This window comes from Salvelinus alpinus, chromosome 33 (assembly GCF_045679555.1).
Source record: "Salvelinus alpinus chromosome 33, SLU_Salpinus.1, whole genome shotgun sequence".
NCBI lineage: Eukaryota > Metazoa > Chordata > Actinopteri > Salmoniformes > Salmonidae > Salvelinus > Salvelinus alpinus.
The window spans coordinates 23,972,414-23,992,921 of record NC_092118.1 but is presented as its reverse complement, the minus strand read 5'-3'; the positions used below and the strand labels follow the sequence as shown (position 1 = coordinate 23,992,921).

General features: G+C 43.2%; 1 protein-coding gene across 1 annotated transcript in view; it reads right to left on the bottom strand.

The window, feature by feature from the left end:
• LOC139562763 (ras-related protein R-Ras2) overlaps positions 1-20,197 on the bottom strand; it is a 42,494-nt gene extending 22,297 nt beyond the window's left edge. Inside the window, exon 1 of the mRNA XM_071380760.1 lies at positions 19,841-20,197. Within this exon, the coding sequence (XP_071236861.1) occupies positions 19,841-19,942 (102 nt within the window). The 5' untranslated portion in view covers positions 19,943-20,197. The remainder of the gene's footprint in view (positions 1-19,840) is intronic.
• Positions 20,198-20,508: the final 311 nt, after the last annotated feature.

Below are 20,508 nucleotides of genomic sequence, written 5' to 3'. Positions count from 1 at the left end.
AGGCTAAATATCACTGTGTGCTGGACTTTCACTGCTTTTGAACCCACTCAACGGGCGCCATCAAAGAGGAGCCAGTAAAAGGCCTTTCTTCCCCGGCTGGCCACCAGAGCTCCAAGCATCCAGAGCCCGCAGCCAACTTAACATGCTCACTGGGATCTGACCACACCACTACCTCATCTCTTTCTTAACCCCAGTTTCTGGTCATGTCTTCTCATCACACGGCACCATTTTAGATACAGTAGAAAGCCACAGAGTTATTCGAGCAGACAGTGTGCAGTAAAAGCGCTGTGTGTGAACGAGCGTAGTTTCTGTTCCAGCAGGTCATGTGATGTTACCAATGTCCCCTTCCCCCCATTAAGCTAGCCTTAAGCCTAGCCATTGTGGTGGTGTTGATGTAGCCTTCTCTGTGGCCTTCGGTAATTTTGCTATGAGCGGCAGAAAAATGTAATTTATATTTGTGCGTCTAACTTTCTCACTCATCATTATTCATGATTCATTCAGGATTATCCGTAATCATGGTAGAATCCACATTAATGTAGAAGTGTTTAGAAACATATTCTATTCTTATTTACAATGAAACCAAAGTGACACAATACATTATTTACCATTATTTCTATTGGGAAGAAAATAATCTGAATCACAACCAAATCAAACAGCAAATGCATCCAACAAGTTTGTAGAGTCATAAGCTTGATGTAATCATTGCATGCTAGGAATATGGGACCAAATACTCAACTTTTGACTACTTTAATACACATAAGTGGATTTGTCCCAATACTTTTACAAAAAGTGCTGTAATTCTTAACGGTTAACCTGATATGGATGAAAATACGCTCAAATGAAAGCGGACAGTCTGCACTTCAACCTGTATCATTTCAAATCCCCAGTTCTGGAGTACAGAGCCAAAACAACAACAAATTGTCACTGTCCCAATCATTTTAGAGCTCACTGTATGTGGTGGCTGAAACAAAGCACTAACAGAAGAGAGTGGGGTGATAAGCTGGCTCTGAAGTTCCCACAGTAAGAGCGTCTGAGCGAGAGATGGCCACGATAGGTTATTGTTGTTTCAATGAAGAACCTGTGCCACAGTTCTGCCACAGGTCTGGTATGAGATGAGGACACTAGGGAAAGGAAAGAGGGATACAACTGAATGCCTTCAACTGAAATGTGTTCCGCATTTAACCCAACCTCTCTGACTAGGCTTGTTTATTATGAGTGAGATATGGGTACAGAGATTTGAGATGGGTACATAATACTGATAAGCCCTCATAAAGCTGCATCTGATAGGACATGGGGTTGTTTTCCCACTACAGGAAGTAGAACAGTCTATGAGCTTAAGGGTTGTTGTAGAAGAGATGCACAGAGAGTTAGGGGTCAGTTATGGCCAGTCAGCCATGTCGTGAGTAAAAACCATGACTAGGACCCAGGACAGGGCCTCTCCTGACCACCCCAGATCAAACACACACCGCCCTGTGTCCTCCACCTAGCACCCAACCACCCACGCTGTTCTTATTCCACTTTCATTTACTAGTAGTAATAGCAGGTATGACATGTATCCTACTTGTCAGTACAGCTCCTGTTACAGATTCATCTCCCTCAATCTGCTGTAGTAGCGCTCCATGTATTTGCATTAGTGGTGTTTCTCCAGATGGTAAGCTTTGCAGAGGGTGATATGTCAGAAGGAATAAGGCCTCTCCTTGGCAGCGTGTCAGAAACGCAGCACCATTACCGTTTTAGGCCACCAGTCACACAACACAGACAGTGGAAATGTTATTACCTCAGCAGGCAGCTCCTCATAAATAGAGCTAATGGACGTCACTCTCCTGCTCCCAGCCCCAAGGCCCAGGGCAGACAGACAGGCAGGCCTCCCCTGCCATAGACCTAGCCCAGCCGCCCACCGGCCTCACAAGCCCTTACGTAACAACATGATAAATATAGGTGATATATTTCACTTCCACAAACCGTTCCCGTTGAGGGAAGTGGATATGGCTTGACCTAAATCAAACAAAGAAGTGAGGCCCTCAATTCCCTTTTAGCCATGTTTAAATCCAGAAACAATTAGCTCGATTGCCAACAGGGCTGTTTGTTGTAGTAAGACAGCTAAGACTCTCAGGTCTTCAACTTGGCCACTTTAAATGATGTCTAGAGTCAGGTTGAGGGCAGGATAAAGGAACATGTTTTGGTTACACATACCAAGCATTTATGAAACACACTTGTTAGACGGCTGTTAACTTGGTGTGCGCTTGCTTGTGCCAACTAAACATTCTCGTTAATTTGTGTTTATTGAGACCAACTGGTGCTGAGTACATATTAGGAGCCATAACCAGTGACCCTGTCTCTCTTAGCAGCCACAGAACAGCAGCTGAGCCTCCCACTAGTCCCGACTGCCATTTCTTTCTACCTACCCCATGAAAACTGATTACAGATCAGCTCTCCATATCCCATCTGGAACCTTAACCATTAAGAGCCAATCCACAAGACATGCCCAGGACCAGTTGTTACGGGCATAGGAGGCCACACGCCTGCTCACCCACTGTCATCAGCACATATGGGGAGTCATTCATGTAGCACTCCTCACCTGTTGAGAGGGGTTGTTCCATTCCCCTCCCCTCTCCTCTACCCTCCCCTACTCTCTCCTCTCCTTCTCTCTCCTCTCCCCTCCCCTCTCCTCCTCACTCCTCCCCTCTCTTCCCCTGTTGGACAGCAGGTGCCCAGCAGTAATGAGTCAGTCTCAGCTCAGCCTCAGCTGTCTGCAGACAGCCAGCAGCCTGCCCAGACAGTGCCAACTGTCATCCAGCCCAGAGCCTGCCTAAGCCTAGCCAAGGCCCCAGGGTAGGGCAGCCAGTGACGGGACGTCCCAGAACCAGGCTCTCAGTAACACACCATCAGTCTGCCTGGCCTTCCCCGTCCCCCTGGGAACAGACTTAGAGGGGTTAGTCCCAGGAGTGGACGTTCTAACAGACAAGCCCTTGGTTTGGTCAGCTAGCTGCATTCTGTCTGACACAGATCCTCACTTCTCTACATCTATACAGACATTGATTTTCTAACACCCACATGGGAAACGGACTGTAGAGAGGCACGGGGAAATCACTCTCTCTACAATGTTTAGATGGGAAATAACAGTGATGCAGGAGCGACATGGCACTCTCTCTACAATACCCACAGTGAAAAATAACTTCTATAGAGACATGATAATGAGGGACAAATGGCACATGGATTCTGAGAAACAATACCTAAACAAATTGACTAAAGAGTATCCTCTGTGCCTAGTATAAAATCCTTTTAGGCAGATTGGCTGCATGGGGTTGAGCGATATGGGGGCATGAGCTTCACAGCATGGCATTTTCCCATAGTCATCTTGTTGGTATATGAATCTCCGATGCGAGGAATGATACTGTCACAGTGAAACAGGCCTCAGCAGTGGAATAAATAGAGACGGGGATTATCAAAGACAACACGCGCAGCTTCCCAAGTACCCACACTTCTCTTCTCTCTGTCAGTCTCTCTTGCTTGGGTGACAGGCAGCCAGCAGGGACCAACAGCCTAAGATGAGCTGTGATTCAGACAGGAGGTGCATTTGACAAGCCTAACTCGATGTGATAAGCAAACTATTAATAATTCAATTAACAGATCCTCTGACTGCACAAGAGTCGGGAAGAGGACTGTCTGGAGTGAGGAGTGATTTGAGTAAACACTTGTTTAGATTTTAGTCAAATTGCAGTGTTGGGCTGGAGGGAGTATGTTTCAGCATGCTCTGCAGTATTGCCTCTGACACGGCAGCATACATTACATTAGTTCTCAACAGCACACATAAAGCAAGCAAATATCAGAAGGAATGCTAGGAATTCCTCCTATTGTGATCAATGAGTATCATGATTAGCCCTGTCTACATTTGTTCGGATAGGGACCAATGCAAATATTGTTTTGGCAATTGCTGTGCCTTTTTAATGCCCGTTTGGGATTGTATCTTTCAGTAATGCAAACCGTTACTCATATATTGGGGAACCAAACTGACCAACCCTACATCAAGGCTCTAGCATCTTTTATTTTTTAAACAACAAAGAGAGCTTGCTACGGTGAATTCCTGAAACAGTCATTATGCCTAATCCACGGTGACATTGTCCCAGAGAGACTGAGTACAGCAGAGGTTGGGGAGAGAAAATGAAATCAAAACAAACAGGAGGGATAATAGAAGCTGTGGGTTCTTCTCCTTTCTCTAACTGCCACTGCTGTTTGTTGTTGGAGCCATCCGTTACACGATGTCTCCAGGCCACTGTTGTCTCAGACACTCAGTAACACAGTCAGTCATGAATAGGGTGCCATTTGGGACCCAGATCAGATCTATCCAAATCAAACAAACAGAACCAGTATAACGTGCTGTGGTGAGATCAGGGACCAGACTGGCTGGAATGCTGTGGTACTGTTGACACAAGGCATTTTAGGCAGATCCGATCATGATTTTGCAAGATGATAGTCAAATGTTATGGCAACAATAGCGTGTGGCTAGTATGGACAACTATGGCCTCTACAGACAGATTTGAGAAGAAAACAAAAGCCATGTCTAATTTAATGTTTCTAAAAACCAACCTCTCAGGGCATCCCCACTGAGCAAAAATTAAACACGTCAATATATCATATAACTAAAAGAATGGGCTGCAGTGGCAGCAGTATAGCAAACCAAACAGCCTGGCAGATCTGACACTAAATATTTGTTGAGTGTAAATAAAAGGGAGAGACATATAGGGAGACAGACAGACAAATATTTTATGTTCTAACAGATCAAGAGAGAGGGGGGAGGGGTGGTGAGACCAATTGCCTCTCTCTGGATCAGGTAGAAGCCATGGGCTCTTGGAGTCCCAAGGCCGACTGACAGCCATCCACGTCATACCATAGAGTCTAGACCAGGGATGGGCAACTCCAGTCCTCGGAGGCCTGATTGGTGTCACACTTTTGCCCCAGCCCCAGCTAACACACCCAGTTCCAATAATCAACTAAGCATCATCTTCAGATTACAATGAAATTAGTTTAATCAGCTGTGTTTGCTAGAGATGGGGGAAAAGTGTGACAACTCCGGCCCCCGGGGACTGACCATAGACAGCCACTGAGACAGCCCCTTGTGCTTGAAAGGATGCACATAACTCTGCAATGCTGGGTTGTATTGGAGAGAGTCTCAGTCTTAAATCATTTTCTACAAATTTTCACAGAACCGTCTTTTGCAATTTCGATGAGGCTGTCTTGTTCAGATATTGGTAAGTGGACTGGAGGCAGGGCATGAAGGGGATAACGAATCCAGTTGTTTGTGTCATCCGTTTCGGGAAAGTACCTTCGTAATTGTGCACCCAACTCACTCAGCTGCTTTCCTATATCACATTTCACATTGTCCGTAAGCTTGAGTTCATTTGCACACAAATAATCATACAATGATGGAAAGACCTGTGTGTTGTCCTCTCTGTTAATGCAGACAGAGAAGAGCTCCAACTTTTTAATCATAGTCTCAATTTTGTCCCACACATTGAATATAGTTGTGGAGAGTCCCTGTAACCCTAGATTCAGATCATTCAGGAGAGAAAAAACATCACCCAGATAGGCCAGTCGTGTGAGAAACTCGTCATCATGCAAGCGGTCAGACAAGTGAAAATTAGTCAGTTAAGAAAACTTTAAGCTTGAATCTCAATTTTTTTTAAACGTGTCAATACTTTGCCCCTTGATAACCAGCACACTTCTTTCCGTATGTTGTAAAAAGCGTTACATGGTCGCTGCCCATATCATTGCATAGTGCAGAAAATACACGGGAGTTCAGGGGCCTTGCTTTAACAAAGTTAACCATTTTCACTGTAGTGTCCAAAACGTCTTTCAAGCTGTCAGGTATCCCCTTGGCAGCAAGAGCCTCTCGGTGGATGCTGCAGTGTACCCAAGTGGCGTCGGGGGCAACTGCGTGCACGCATGTTTCCACTCCCCTATGTCTTCCTGTCATGGCTTTTGCTCCATCAGTACAGATACCAACATGAGCAGCAGCTACGTTGGCTATAAATATAAATGGACTGTTTGAAAATGTGAAGAAAAAGTTACAAAAAAAATCTCTCTCTATATATATATATATATATATATATATTGAATCACATATTGAATCACATTCTTATTGCGCGTACCCCAGTTTGGGAATACCTGCTCTAGATAGCTAATGTCCCAGGAGGGGTTGCTGCTGAGAAATCATTTTAAACCAATGCCTGTCTGGGGAAGTGCTGTGTCACACATGGTCACACACCCACAGCCTCACCATGTCATATACTGAACAAAAATATAAAATGCAACATGCAACAATTTAGCTGAGTTACAGTTCATATAAGGAAATCAGTCAACTGAAATAAATTCATTAGGACCTAATATATGGATTTCACATGACTCGGCAGGGGTGCAGCCAGGCCCAGCCAATCATAATTAATTTTTCCCCACTAAAGGGCTTTATTACTGACAGAAATACTCCTCAGTTTCATCCAATGTCCGGGTGGCTGGTCTCAGATGATCCAGCAGGTGAAGAAGCCGGATGTGGAGGTCCTGGGCTGTAGTTGTTACACGTGGTCTGTGGTTATGAGGCCAGTTGGACGTACTGACAAATTCTCTAAAACGATGTTGGAGGCAGCTTATGGTAGAGAAATTAACATTGAATTCTCTGGCAACAGCTTTGGTGGACATTCCTGCAGTCAGCATGCCAATTGCACACTCCCTCAAAACTTGAGACATCTGTGGCATTGTGTTGTGTGACAAAACTGCACATTGTATAGTGAACTTTTATTGTCCCCAGCACAAGGTGCACCTGAGTAATGATCATGCTGCTTAATCAGCTACTTTATTTACCACACTTGTCAGGTGGATGGATTAACTTGGCAAAGGAGAAATGATCTCTAACAGGGATGTAAACAAATTTGTGCACGAAATTTGAGAGAAATAAGCTTTTTGTGTGTATGGAACATTTCTGGGAACTTTTATTTCAGCTCATGAAACATGGGACCAACAATCTACATGCTGCGTTGATATTTGTGTTCAGTATAGATCAGGGGTAGACAACCCTGGTCCTGGAGGACCACAGGAACTTCATGTGTTTGATTTAATTGACCTGGAAAACATGGTGTGTTGAATTTAGGCACTGAACTGTTTAATTAGCTCAGTTGGTCAGGTATGGTGCCTAGTTGGAACAAAATCCTGCTGTACCTGCGGGACTACAGGAACAGGGCTGTCTAACCCCGGTCATAGATGATAGAGGTCTGAGAGGAACCCATGCCTCCATATCTTATGTGAACAGTCAACCAAGTCGAAGCTCAATAAGTGAGAAAGTTACAGTTACAGAGCTCTCACAGCACCAGAGTTCACACAAAGCAGATTGTGTTAAAGATGATGTGACACACGTTACTTTTCCTCTTGTCACACTTTGATAGTCCCTGTTTCAATGTGACTCTATGGATCGGGCCAAATGAGGGGAGGCTGGTAAGCATAAGCGACAGATCCTCCAGCAGATGTCATTTGTGTGAGCTTGGAGATGGGAGGCATATGTTCCCAGTGTCCGTGCAGACCATGAACATTTACACAGCCCCAGGCCAGGCAGCCGTATTCTAATCTGTTCCTGTTCATGGTAGGAAGTGATTATCTGAACAGAAACACATGCACTCTCGGGATCCTCTCCCCTGCTGTCCCTGAGAACATAGAGAATCACAGTCACTGTATGCTAAACCCACAGATGAACTGGAAATAGTTTTTTACTGTGACTGCATGAAAAAGGGGATAGAAATAGAAACGGAATTCTACCCGAAGAAATTCAGTGGCTTAGTGGAAACAACAACTCTTATCCTCTGCAAGGTGAGAGGTAGAATCCATTGTTGTGTTTTTTTTTTTTACTAACTGTCAGCCCAGTCTCATTTTCTTGTGTGTGTGTGTGTGTGTGTGTGTGTGTGTGTGTGTGTGTGTGTGTGTGTGTGTGTGTGTGTGTGTGTGTGTGTGTGTGTGTGTGTGTGTGTGTGTCAGCTCATGCCCTGCCAGACATGGTTTCTACAAGCAGTTGATTCAGGTAAACAGGATACCTAAAGTAGAGGCAGGGCCTTTGAAAAGCCACAGGAGTAAATACTTGCCCTGATGTGAGACCAACGGGGAGAGAGAGAGAGAGAAGGCCCTGTGGTGAATCGAGGGGGGAGGGGTAAACACATACCCACTGCTTTTCTCTAACCATCACTTGTTTCCCTCAACACCTGTCTATCATCTCCTCTCCTCTATGAATAGCCATGACCATGTCAGAGCAACAACAAAAACCCTTTGCTGTGGCACTCAAGTATAGTGAAACTCAACAGGGAGGAACATTCCACCTGACCATACATTATCAACATTAATATCTATAAAATTAACAGGAATAACACAGTAGTAAGCGCTCTGATTGGTGGTAGTACGTCTACATGGGGGGGGGGGGGGGGGGCAATCAGTATCACCGACTCCCCCCGTCTCTAGTCTCTGTCTGTCTAAGACTCAGGGTCACTTAGACAGTGATAATAGTCGTGATGAGAAGACTTGCCTTCAGTGGAAGCCTTCTGTAATGCAGTTTATTCACTAGGAGCCAATGGAAAAGCCTGCCCTCAGTGAACGTGGACCACACCACCCACTAGAGGTCTTCACGGGTCACTAGAGGTCTTCACGGGTCACTAGAGGTCTTCACGGGTCACGGGTCCATCCCAACCTGAATACCGAGACCCCAACCCGAATACCCGAGACCCGAACCAGGTCCAAAGTTGTAACTTTCCCTTGGGTCGGGTCCTATTTGATTGTCAGTGGGTCTTAGGTCTATGTTACTACAGCTAATAGACCAGAGTGGACCAGACCACGGCTTTGCATAGGCTATAGCTTATTTATTTTACGCTAATAAGGTGAATTTATTTACTTATAGAAGGCCTAGCCAACATGTAAAGATGTATTTGTTAACCAGAAGAGAAATTTGGCAATATTTTGTTTTTGTTTTTTTAAATTTCACCTTTATTTAACCAGGTAGGCCAGTTGAGAACAAGTTCTCATTTACAACTGTGACCAGGCAGTTTTTGTCACTCGTTCCAATCGGGTCTGGTCTAGACCCGGACCTGTTAGGGAACGAGTTGGGTCTAGGTCTGGTTGTCGTCAGGTCCATTCGGGTTTGGGTATGATTGTCCTCGGTTCTGTTCTGGTCCGGTCCCAACTTTTTGGACCCGAGAAGATCTCCTCAACCCATTGCATGCAGATGGGCGGGTGCGTCCTGTCCATTCAAATCCCAGACCCATTATTATTTTGATGTATCTTTACATTCTTGTCATTTAGCAGACTTACAGACTTAAAATGAATGCATTCATCTTAACCCTAAAATCACCAACAGGGGTCAAAAATGTAATCTCTTCTGTATACTAGTGGTGCGTGACTAAGATGAACATTTGGACTCAATAGTACAATTTGTGATAAAAGCACCAATTTTGGTACAGGTGTAGGTGTATGTACCCTGAAAAGATATACAGTGCATTTGGAAAGTATTCAGACCCACATTTTGTTACGTTACAGCCTTATTCTAAATTGGATAAAATATTTGTTTATTCTCATCAATCTACACACAATGCCCCATAATGACAAAGCAATAACAGTTTATTTTAGATTTTTGCAAATGTATTAAAAAAAATACTGAAATATCACATTTACATAAGTATTCAGACCCTTTACTCAGTACTTTGTTGAAGCACCTTTGGCAGCGATTACAGCCGAGTCTTGTTGGGTGTGACTCTACAAGCTTGGCACACCTGTATTTGGGGAGTTTCTCCCATTCTTCTCTGCAGATCCTCTCAAGCTCTGTCAGGTTGGATGGGGAGCGTCACTGCACAGCTATTTTCAGGTATTTCCAGAGATGTTCAATCGGGTTCAAGTCCGGGCTCTGGCTGGGTCAATCAAGGACATTCAGAGACTTGTCTCGAAGCCACTCCTGCGTTGTCTTGGCTGTGTGCTTAGGGTCGTTGTACTGTTGGAAGGTGAACATTTGCCGCAGTCTGAAGTCCTGAGCGCTCTGGAGCAGGTTTTCATCAAGGATCTCTCTGTACTTTGTTCCTTTCATCTTTCCTTCGATCCTGTCTAGTCTCCCAGTCCCTGCTGCTGAAAAACATCCCCCAAATGATGCTGGTATCACCATGCTTCACCGTAGAGATGGTGCCAGGTTTCCTCCAGACGTGATGCTTGTTATTCAGGCCAAAGAGTTCAATATTGGTTTTATCAGACCAGAGAAACTTGTTTCTCATGTTCTGAGAGTATTTTAGGTGTCTTTTGGCAAACTCCAAGCGGGCTGTCATGTGCCTTTTACTGAGGAGTGGCTTCCGTCTTGCCACTACCATAAAGGCCTGCTTGGTGGAGTGCTGCAGAGATGGTTGTCCTTCTGGAAGGTTCTCCCATTTCCACAGAGGAACTCTGGAGCTCTGTCAGAGTGACCATCGGGTTCATGGTCACCTCCCTTACCAAGGCCTTTCTCCCCGATTGCTCAGTTTGGCCGGGCGTCCAGCTCTAGAAGAATCTTGGTGGTTCCAAACTTCTTCCATTTAAGAATGATGGAGGCCACTGTTCTTCAATGCTGCAGAAATGTTTTGGTGCCCTGCTCCAGATCTGTGCCTTGACACAATTTTGTCTAGGAGCTCTACACACAGTTCCTTCCTCCTCATGGCTTGGTTTTTGCTCTGACATGCACTGTCAACTGTGGGACCTTATATAGACAGGTGTGTGCCTTTCCAAATCATGTGCAATCAATTGAATTTACCACAGGTGGACTCCAATGAAGTTGTAGAAACATCTCAAGGATGCTCAATGGAAACAGAATGCACCGGAGTTCAATTTCGAGTCTCATAGCAAAGGGTCTGAATACTTATGTAAATAAGGTATTTCTAAAAAAAAAAAACAGTTTTGGCTTTGTCATTATGGGGTATTGTGTGTAGATTGATGTGGGAAAAAAATAATTTTATCAATTTTAGAATAAGGCTGTATCAAAATGTGGGAAAAAGTCAAGGGGTCTGAATACTTTCCCAAATGCACTGTAGATATGAGGCCACCCCAGATGTGGTCCCTGTGGGGTGTGGCAGCCAGTAAAACTAATAAATAGCTAGCGACTGGAAAGAGCTGCAACAAACACTCAAACTGGACAGTTTTATCTCAATCTCTTCATTCAAAGACTCAATCATGGACACTCTTACTGACAGTTCTGGCTGCTTTGTGTGATGTATTGTTGTCTCTACCTTCTTGCCCTTTATGCTGTTGTCTGTGCCCAACAATGTTTGTACCCTGTTTTGTGCTGCTTCCATGTTGTGCTGCTACCATGTTGTGTTGCTAACACGCTGTGTTGTCATGTGTTGCTGCCATGCTATGCTGTCGTCTTAGGTCTCTCTTTATGTAGTGTTGTCTCCCTTATCTTGATGTGTGTTTTGTCCTATATTTTTATTTCATTTATTAGCATTTTTAATCCCAGCCCCCATCCCCGCAGGAGGCCTTTTGCCTTTTGGTAAGCCGTCATTGTAAATAAGAATTTGTTCTTAACTGACTTGCCTAGTTAAATAAATGTTAAATAAAAAAATGTAATAAAAAAATGCTCAATCGCCAATTTCTCAGCCTCTGTGTCACGATCGTCATGGGAAGAAGTGGACCAAAGCGCAGCGTGGTACGTGTTCATTCTATTTATTTATTAACTGAACACCGACAACAACAAAACAAAATACGAACGTGCCGTTCTGCAGGGCAAAATAACAACCAGTGCAAAATTAAGAACCCACAAATGAAAGAGGGAAAAAGGACTGCCTAAGTTTGATTCCCAATCAGAGACAACGATAGACAGCTGCCTCTGATTGGGAACCACACTCGGCCAAAAACAAAGAAATAGAAAACATAGAAATAAAGAAACTAGAATGCCCACCCTAGTCACACCCTGGCCTAACCAAAATAGAGAATAAAAACCTCTCTATGGCCAGGGCGTGACACTCTGAGTATCACAGAAACACAACACTGTGAATGAATCATTTGTCTAGAAATGTGTGAAAATGTAAAAATATATGCTTATTTTGGGGAATTTAAACCATTTACTTGTGTTAGAAAAGGTTAATACATTAAGAAGTGTTACTGTTTGACAGAAAGTGTCATTTTGCCATAATTTCCAACTGTGTAAAAAATTAACCCTTTTGGTGCTTTTAGGGGTCGAAATACATTATTTTGGTGCTTTAAGGGTGAGCTAGACGAGACAACCACATATCAGAGTCATCGCAAGTACATTTTCCCTCAATAAAGTAGTTATCAGCAAAGTCTGTGCTAGTCGACACCCCTGCTCAGGGAACAAGGATTGTTGTTGGTCTGACCCATGGCACTATGCCAGGTTCTGGTCTGTTACCCAGGCAACAAGGAAGTGGTCCTCCATAAACTTTTTAAAAGAGCAGTCAGAGTTGATCTCCTGCCTTATTCTTTACCACAGGGACCACGAACAGTGAGTTTATCATTGATCTGATCTTATTGAAATGTACTATGTTATGATCAGCACTACTATGTAACCATGTTCTGCCTATTTAGGTACAAATGCTAGATGTTTGGACAGAAAACAAAGATAGTAGAGAAACCTGACTCCGCCCAGTCTAATGATACATCAATAATAAACCTGATCTTTGCTCAGAATAACATCACATCAGTCTCTGGGTACACAGACACCAACTGCAAGACCTGCTGAATGGGTTTTATTGTGATTAGATCCCCATAGGGTTTTTATTCAGACTCAATCTAATATCAAGTTACAGACTGGTATTACATCATTCCTTATCCTTTAGGGCAGGGTTCCCAAATAGGCAGACCGCGTGCCAAATTCAGACGATTTTATTTGGCCCCCTAAGTTCTGAACAAAGAATCAATACATTACTGTAAAATCACCAGGATTTAAAATGATTTATAATGATGGTCCGGCCCCCCAAACCTCCACTCAAGAAAAAAATAGGCCCACGGCTGAATCTAATTGGGAACCCCTGCTTTAGGGTAAGAGACCATCACAGACTTGTCATTGAAAACCAAAATAATTGCAACATTATCTCTTAACCCTTGAGTCTAAGCCTTTAAGAACTAAACATGATTACAATGTTGCGCAAACATTGTGCTGCATCATGCACTCAAAACTATCATACAAATACATTCATAGGAATGTGTATGGTCATTATAACATGTTCATCAAATTATAACATTTAGGTTAGAGGGAAATGTATGAATTTTCTCTCCCTCTGACAACACCCATATGGAATTGGAAAAATGACTTCTACAGGACTTTTTTGGTCTGTAAGCAGGATAGTTGTTTGTTTTAGTGGCTCAGAATGAAGTGCTGTGAAAACTACTTCCCTGCTATGAGCTCAGAGAGCGGTTCACTTCACAGGAACACACACTCAACGAGCCAGCTCTGTGAGAAATCAACAGGTGACCCTCCTGAAGAACAAAACCAACAATGTTCCCTCATCACCCACCTTGGCAGCACTACCAAACACACACACACACACACACACACACACACACACACACACACACACACACACACACACACACACACACACACACACACACACACACACACACACACACACACACACACACACACACACACACACACACACACACCTAAATGTGTGGGGTTACCAACACCCTCAAAGAAAATGAAAAACCAGCTCAAACCAAATTGGATCAGTGGTATATGGTATCACCAAGCTAGATAGAATGCTACAACACTGCTTATGTCCAAAAATAGGTTTAAAGTGTGCTGGTCCTGGTCAGTTTCCACACCGCCTGGTATTCAGCCACCTTGTCCTGGGTGTGTGGGAATGCACACCCCCATCACCACTGCTGCAAACACTTTACTTAGCCCGCTGCGTCTATTTCAGAGAAATGTGCATGAAACAATCCCCAAACCCCATCACTCACTCACTCACACACACAACCACACACACACACACTCACACACACGCACACCTTGCCTGCAAATGCCCAGGAAAGAACGCCCACATGCTTAATCTGTATTTATTCAATTAGAACCTAGAGCAGCAGCATTTCTCCTAAATGACCTCATCTCAGTAATCAAAACCATGCTCAGAATGAGACAGAGAGAGGGGGTAAAGAGAGCAAGAGAGAGGAGAGAGAGGGGGTAGAGAGAGGAAGTAGAGAGGAGAGAGAGGTGGTAGGGAGAGCGAGAGAGGAGAGAGAGAGAGAAAGGAGATGGAGGGGGTAGAGAGAGGAGAGAGAGGGGGTAGAGAGAGGAGGTAGAGAGAACGAGAGAGGAGGTAGAGAGAGCGAGAGAGGGGGTAGAGAGCGAGAGAGAGGAGAGAGAGGGGGTAGAGAGAGGAGAGAGAGAGGAGGTAGAGAGAGCGAGAGAGGGGGTAGAGAGAGCGAGAGAGAGGAGAGAGAGGGGGTAGAGAGAGCGAGAGAGAGCGAGAGAAAGAAAAAGAAAGAGAGCACTTAAGTACTCACTGTTTAGGTGTCTTTAACCTCTGATCATACTGGTCTGTATCTAATCCTTCATGACTCTATCAGGCTGGATAGTGTGTTCTCCCACTGAATCACACAGCAGGGAGAGAACTCCAGCAGAAATGAAAGAGTCAGTGATAAGGACTAATATTAGCAGCTGTGTGTTCATGCAACACCATGCTTTACTACTCTGTCATCCAGTCTGGCGAGAAGATAGCATTTCACTCCCACAGGTGCCATGGTTGCTAATGATAACTTCCACAAAGGAACCATAGCAGAAATGTTGTTCATACCATCGGCCAAGCAAATGAGTGACATTAGATATGGGATCAAATGGCTTGAACCCCACCACCCCACATTGAGTCATGTTTTCCATCTGTTGAATAACACTGTGTCCCATTTTTTTTTTAGATGACTCAATGTTATGTCACCTCTCTGCCATTCTACTCACTGGCTTGACTGTGTCTCAACCACTCCCAGTGGTGACTACCTGCCTGCCCTGTCACTCTGTTATTGTAAAGGGTGACATCATCCTCCCTGCACTGTAAAAGGACCCTCACTTCAGCCATTGTGTGACTAGTCTAGTATACACTACAACGGTTTCAGGAGCTAGGTTTCCATCCAATTGGCGACAGGTTTTCATGAGAATATTCTAAAATACGCATAAAGAAAATACGCACATTTTCCCACCACTGGTGTGTTTCCACCAAATTGACTTGTTTCAGATAACAATCAGTGCATGTTTCAGATAAAAATTGTTTCAGATAAAAATCTGAACTTGATTTATTTTTTTATTTCACCTTTATTTAACCAGGTAGGCTAGTTGAGAACAAGTTCTCATTTGCAACTGCGACCTGGCCAAGATAAAGCATAGCAATTCGACACATACAACAACACAGAGTTACACATGGAATAAACAAAACATACAGTCAATAATACAGTAGAAAAATAAGTCTATATACAATGTGAGCAAATGAGGTGAGATAAGGGAGGTAAAGGCAAAAAAAAGGCCATGGTGGCGAGGTAAAAACAATATAGCAAGTAAAACACTGGAATGGTAGATTTGCAGTGGAAGAATGTGCAAAGTAGAAATATGAATAATGGGGTGCAAAAGAGCAAAATAAATAAATAAATAAATACATTCGGGGAAGAGGTAGTTGTTTGGGCTAAATTATAGATGGGCTATGTACAGGTGCAGTAATCTGTGAGCTGCTCTGACAGATAGCTGGTGCTTAAAGCTAGTGAGGGAGATAAGTGTTTCCAGCTTCAGAGATTTTTACAGTTTGTTCCAGTCATTGGCAGCAGAGTACTGGAAGGAAAGACGACCAAAGAAGGAATTGGCTTTGATGGAAACTTCAATGTTTCCATCACATTTTTAACTCGACCGATAGTTTTGTCACAAAAAACTCTTGTGTTAAATACAAAAATGTGTCTACTCTGGTCTTGGCCCGTGCACTCTATCCAACAGCTCACAGATACAGTGTGGGTAGACTGTGCGGGTAAGCTAGTCTATATGATGAAATTATTATGGATAAGAGCGGGAATGTTTGTATTTGTCGAAAGGCAGTCAAGGATCGATCATCATGTCACCAGAATAAAACCCTCGATATTTATTGGAAAGGAGCATCAAGATCATTGTACACTTTCACCACCCTGTGAAATTCATAACTTATTTAATCTGTAGCCTAATAAACTGTCTATTTGAGCATAAAGGCGTTTTCACCACCATTTCTCACATTATTCATTTTGCCGACACAAAAAGATCCCACCATGTCGAACGAACAAATGATCTGTGGACATTTATAAAATTGTACTTAACTTCCTGTTTCCATAACAGCTGTCAAGATTTTTATAAGGTATGACTTTACTCGCATAAAAACTGTGGACGGAAACGTGGTTACTGAGCCAAGAATTTTTTATTTTTTTTGTATCTCTGTAATGCCTTTACCTTAAATATGGCGTCAGGTTTCTTTCACCAGTAAATCTCATCTGATTCCATCAAGTGCACACTACCACACACAATCACTACCACACACAATGCGGCTCATGTTTTCTTTTACAAATCTAGGAGGTCCATAGAAAATGAACAGGAGTGGAGGGACTTCCTTTTCCAAAGGTGCTGATTCCGGCTGTTCCATGATCATTAACCCAACATGACTCAGACAACACTCCGTCCCCCACCCCAACCGACCCTCCACCCCTCCACAGATCTGGATGGGAAAGTCTGGACTCAACAGCCAGCTGTGAGTCTTTCCCCCTGGCAGCCGGCTTCTAGAAAACTCTAATAGGATGTAGGCGCTTTCCATGATGTCAACATTCTACACATGACCAAATTCCTTGTTTTTCTTTACATCCACAGACATATACAAAATAAATACGCAAAGGAATGCAGTCAACACACCAACTACAATTTTGACTAGATCTTGTCTACAAGGTGAATAGCAAAGTGACAGCCAAATGGTTGGCATAAAACACTGTAATGGTGCTCAGCCAAGTATAGAACTTCCTTTGCCTTTTTAGGGGCTATGAATCACCCAGTAACAGATGAATGATATTGGTTACTAAGCTCAAGCACTTGTTTGGCCAGCTGCAATAGTGCACAAATAAAACAGAAGAAACCTAAATGCTGCAGGGCCAGTGTGTCACACACTGCCCAGGATATTAACCTGCTGTAACATTCTGCTAAAGTATGTGTGTTCTCCCACAGCACTGTCTGAAAGACCCCTGGCCCTCTCTCTCTCAGCTCGGGGCTCTGGCTGGGCCATGGGTGAGTGACATCCCATCCCACCCTCCAAGTTCTGTGGTTTAGATCTTGGATCAGATTGCTTGGGCTGGGTGAGGATCCAGAGCCTATAACCAGGGATCATCAACTAGATTCAGACGTGGGCCGATTTTTTCTTGAGCGGATGGTCAGGGGGCCGGAGCATTGTTACAAACAATTTGCAGAATGCAAATTGACCGCAAGAAGCCAAACAGATATAATATTTACCAAAAACATAATCATTTCAAGCCTTGCTTACATTTGTAAACAATCACACATCTCTCTATTATGTGTGAGAATACTTTGGAAAATATTTCCAAAATTAAAATCACTTGGAGCTGAATTCCTGGTGTTTGTACAGTCTTTTATGTCCAACAAGCGGGCCACCAGTTGGGGAACCCTGCTATAGACTATGCATGCAGAGCATATAGGCCGTTAATACTGCACTCATTTCTCACAGATTTAACATACTGTATATATTAGGAATTCCTTTGCATTTTGGATGTCAAGGGACAAATAAGAGGTTGATGCTCATCTAAAAGATATCGTTGCACATTATTATGTTATACCGCTATTCACAATGAACACAGTTGTGGTATGGTTATTATAAAGAGGAATAAAGAGTGTTGATCAAGACTGGATTGGACACATTCTGAAATGCTAAGTGCATAGAAACAAAGAGTCTTATTTCCCAAATGAATGTTCTTTAGTGAGTGCGGACTGACCTGCAAATTTCAACTAAAGGCTCCAAAGGCACCGTTGCCATGACAAAGTAATCATCCAGAAAATATCTGTGAACTGCTGATCGCTGAGCTGCATACAGTCTTCTTCTACCTATCTTATATTCTACTCATCTTGTTAACAAACAACAATCTTGTTGCTTAAACAAAATGTAATAATCAGTCTATTATTATCTTGGTGTTACTGTCCTATCAGTATTATTAGTTTCATATCACATGGTAATTAATCACATTACTGTCTCATTACACTGTAATAAGGCACTTGTACTGCGGTTTGCTGTTCCCTATCCCTACTGGAACAAGTCAACAGTGCATGTTTTCTTGTTTGTACCAAAACTCAAGTATTTGCTAAAAATACTAAAGGACTTTGAAGTGTTTATACAATACTTAGCCTACTGTTCCATTCCAAAGAAGAATAGGGTTAGAATGGCTGAACCGTGGTACAGTAATCTGATCTGACCAATATCCATGGTATACATTTAATGAGCTTTCTGAAACCTTATTAGACCTTCAGATCACAACAAAAGCCTCAAGCAGCACGTGCTGCTGACTGCCCCACTACTGTCTCAGTCACGTTAGACATGCAGCTGCCCGCCTCCAGTCTAGTCTCCTGGAATTAGGACCTGGCATTATAGACTCCTGAAGACACAAAGAGGATTCCAAAGCTTGTCCACTCACTCTCAGTTACACTTTCATGAGCAGCTTCACCAAGAAACTAACTGTGAATATAAAGGTTTTGATAGTGAAAAGGGAAAGACAAAGAGTTAAAAGTGTGGGTACCTATGGACAACACACTGTGTGTTGGAATGCCATTGACAAGGCTATAAAGGACAACTGTGGCTGGGCAAAAGCTGCTTGGGCCACTGGCTTGAACAACAACTGTCTTTAACAGCAGCTGTCATTGCTCTGCAACTGTTTGAGCAACACAAGGGATTGATCAAGATTCACACATGATATCAATGTTAGAGAAAGGCTTACATGTAGGGATATTCTCTGTAATAAATATGCTTACAGTTATGGATGTGTAGGAATTTCTTTATATCATAGGCTGATTCACCTAGATTGTTGGGATCCAAATGAAGGTTAGTTAGTCTGTTGGCTAAACCGTTATTAGGCTATTCAATGGGCATATTCATTGTCTGATAATGAACATGGTCTACATTAATAAAAATGGTAGACAAGAGATTTGTCAATACTGCACCTAATGGGTATGATGGAAAATATGTTCAATGTGCCTGTTCAATGTGAGTTTACATAGGAATTTGTTTCAGATTTATGCTTTCAAGTACAGCAGGCCCAGAAGTTCTGAACTACCTGTTATATTGTAGCCGACAATTATAGACTGATGTATCGCCGCACCGGGCAGGACGATCCACCCAAATATAGCTACAAAACAAGAGATATGTTGACAACTCAACTTTGAAAATAAGTATTTTTAAATTGCGGCTGTACAGGTAGCCGAATGTTGTAATACTTAGATTATACAGTCTTACATCAGAGTTCAGCCTAAATCACAATTGTGAGACTATTTCTTCACTATTTATTCCACAATTACTTTCAATCGCCGAGCGAGATTACGTTGCCAATAGACGTGTTATTCATTATATTGAAAAATAGGCTCAAAATACACATTTTATCTAAACACAATTTCAGGTTTTTTCGCAGAATATGTTCTGTGCTAAACAGGCCTCGGCGAATATATCCCACTATTGCGAGAAGAAAATGAACTAAACCCTATCATACGCTTGTGGGGTCCCCATTCGCAACAGCTCAGCCAGCCTCCCTCCAGATTCCCAAACATTCCGTACAAAGTGGCTGGAGAAACGGCCGACTATTTACTAACCTGGATAAATTGTATAGTTAGGGCTGACTTCCCGACACCACCACCTCCAACCACAACCAGTCGATACTTCTCCTGCACGGAGCCGTCCTTCCACCCTGCCATCGAGGACACACTTCTGCACTCGCCGCTGTCTGAACACCAGTAGTGAGGAGACACCCACTTTTCAGTGAAAGGCCTTCAGTTGAAAAATGGAACGAAGGAAAATCGAGAGCCTAAATAGACTGAAATGATAACTGCGTCTACAATCCGTTCCAGACTAGAGGAATTAACAGTGCTGCTCACTGAGATACGGGCGACCGAGTCCATACGCCCTCAACAGCGTTGCTAACCACTGCGTTTTTAAGATGTGAAATAGAAAGGAGTAATCAGTTAGTCCAATACAAATGTCCGTCGCTAGGGGCACTTTACTTCTCATGAGTAGCATCGACTAAAGGGACATTTAAATATTACCATTGTAGAATACTCGTTTTATGATCTATGTTCCTTTCATGTAGGGCTTACCATTGTTTTCTTTAAGTGCCGTGCCAATAAGAACATTTATAAGCATTCATTTTGGCCTTGCACAGACTATCCTCAGTAGGCTACAATGAGGTCATGCAGTATTAATGTCCATGTTAATGTAATTAACAGTATCCACCATCCAGCCCACACATGGATGGTGATTGTAA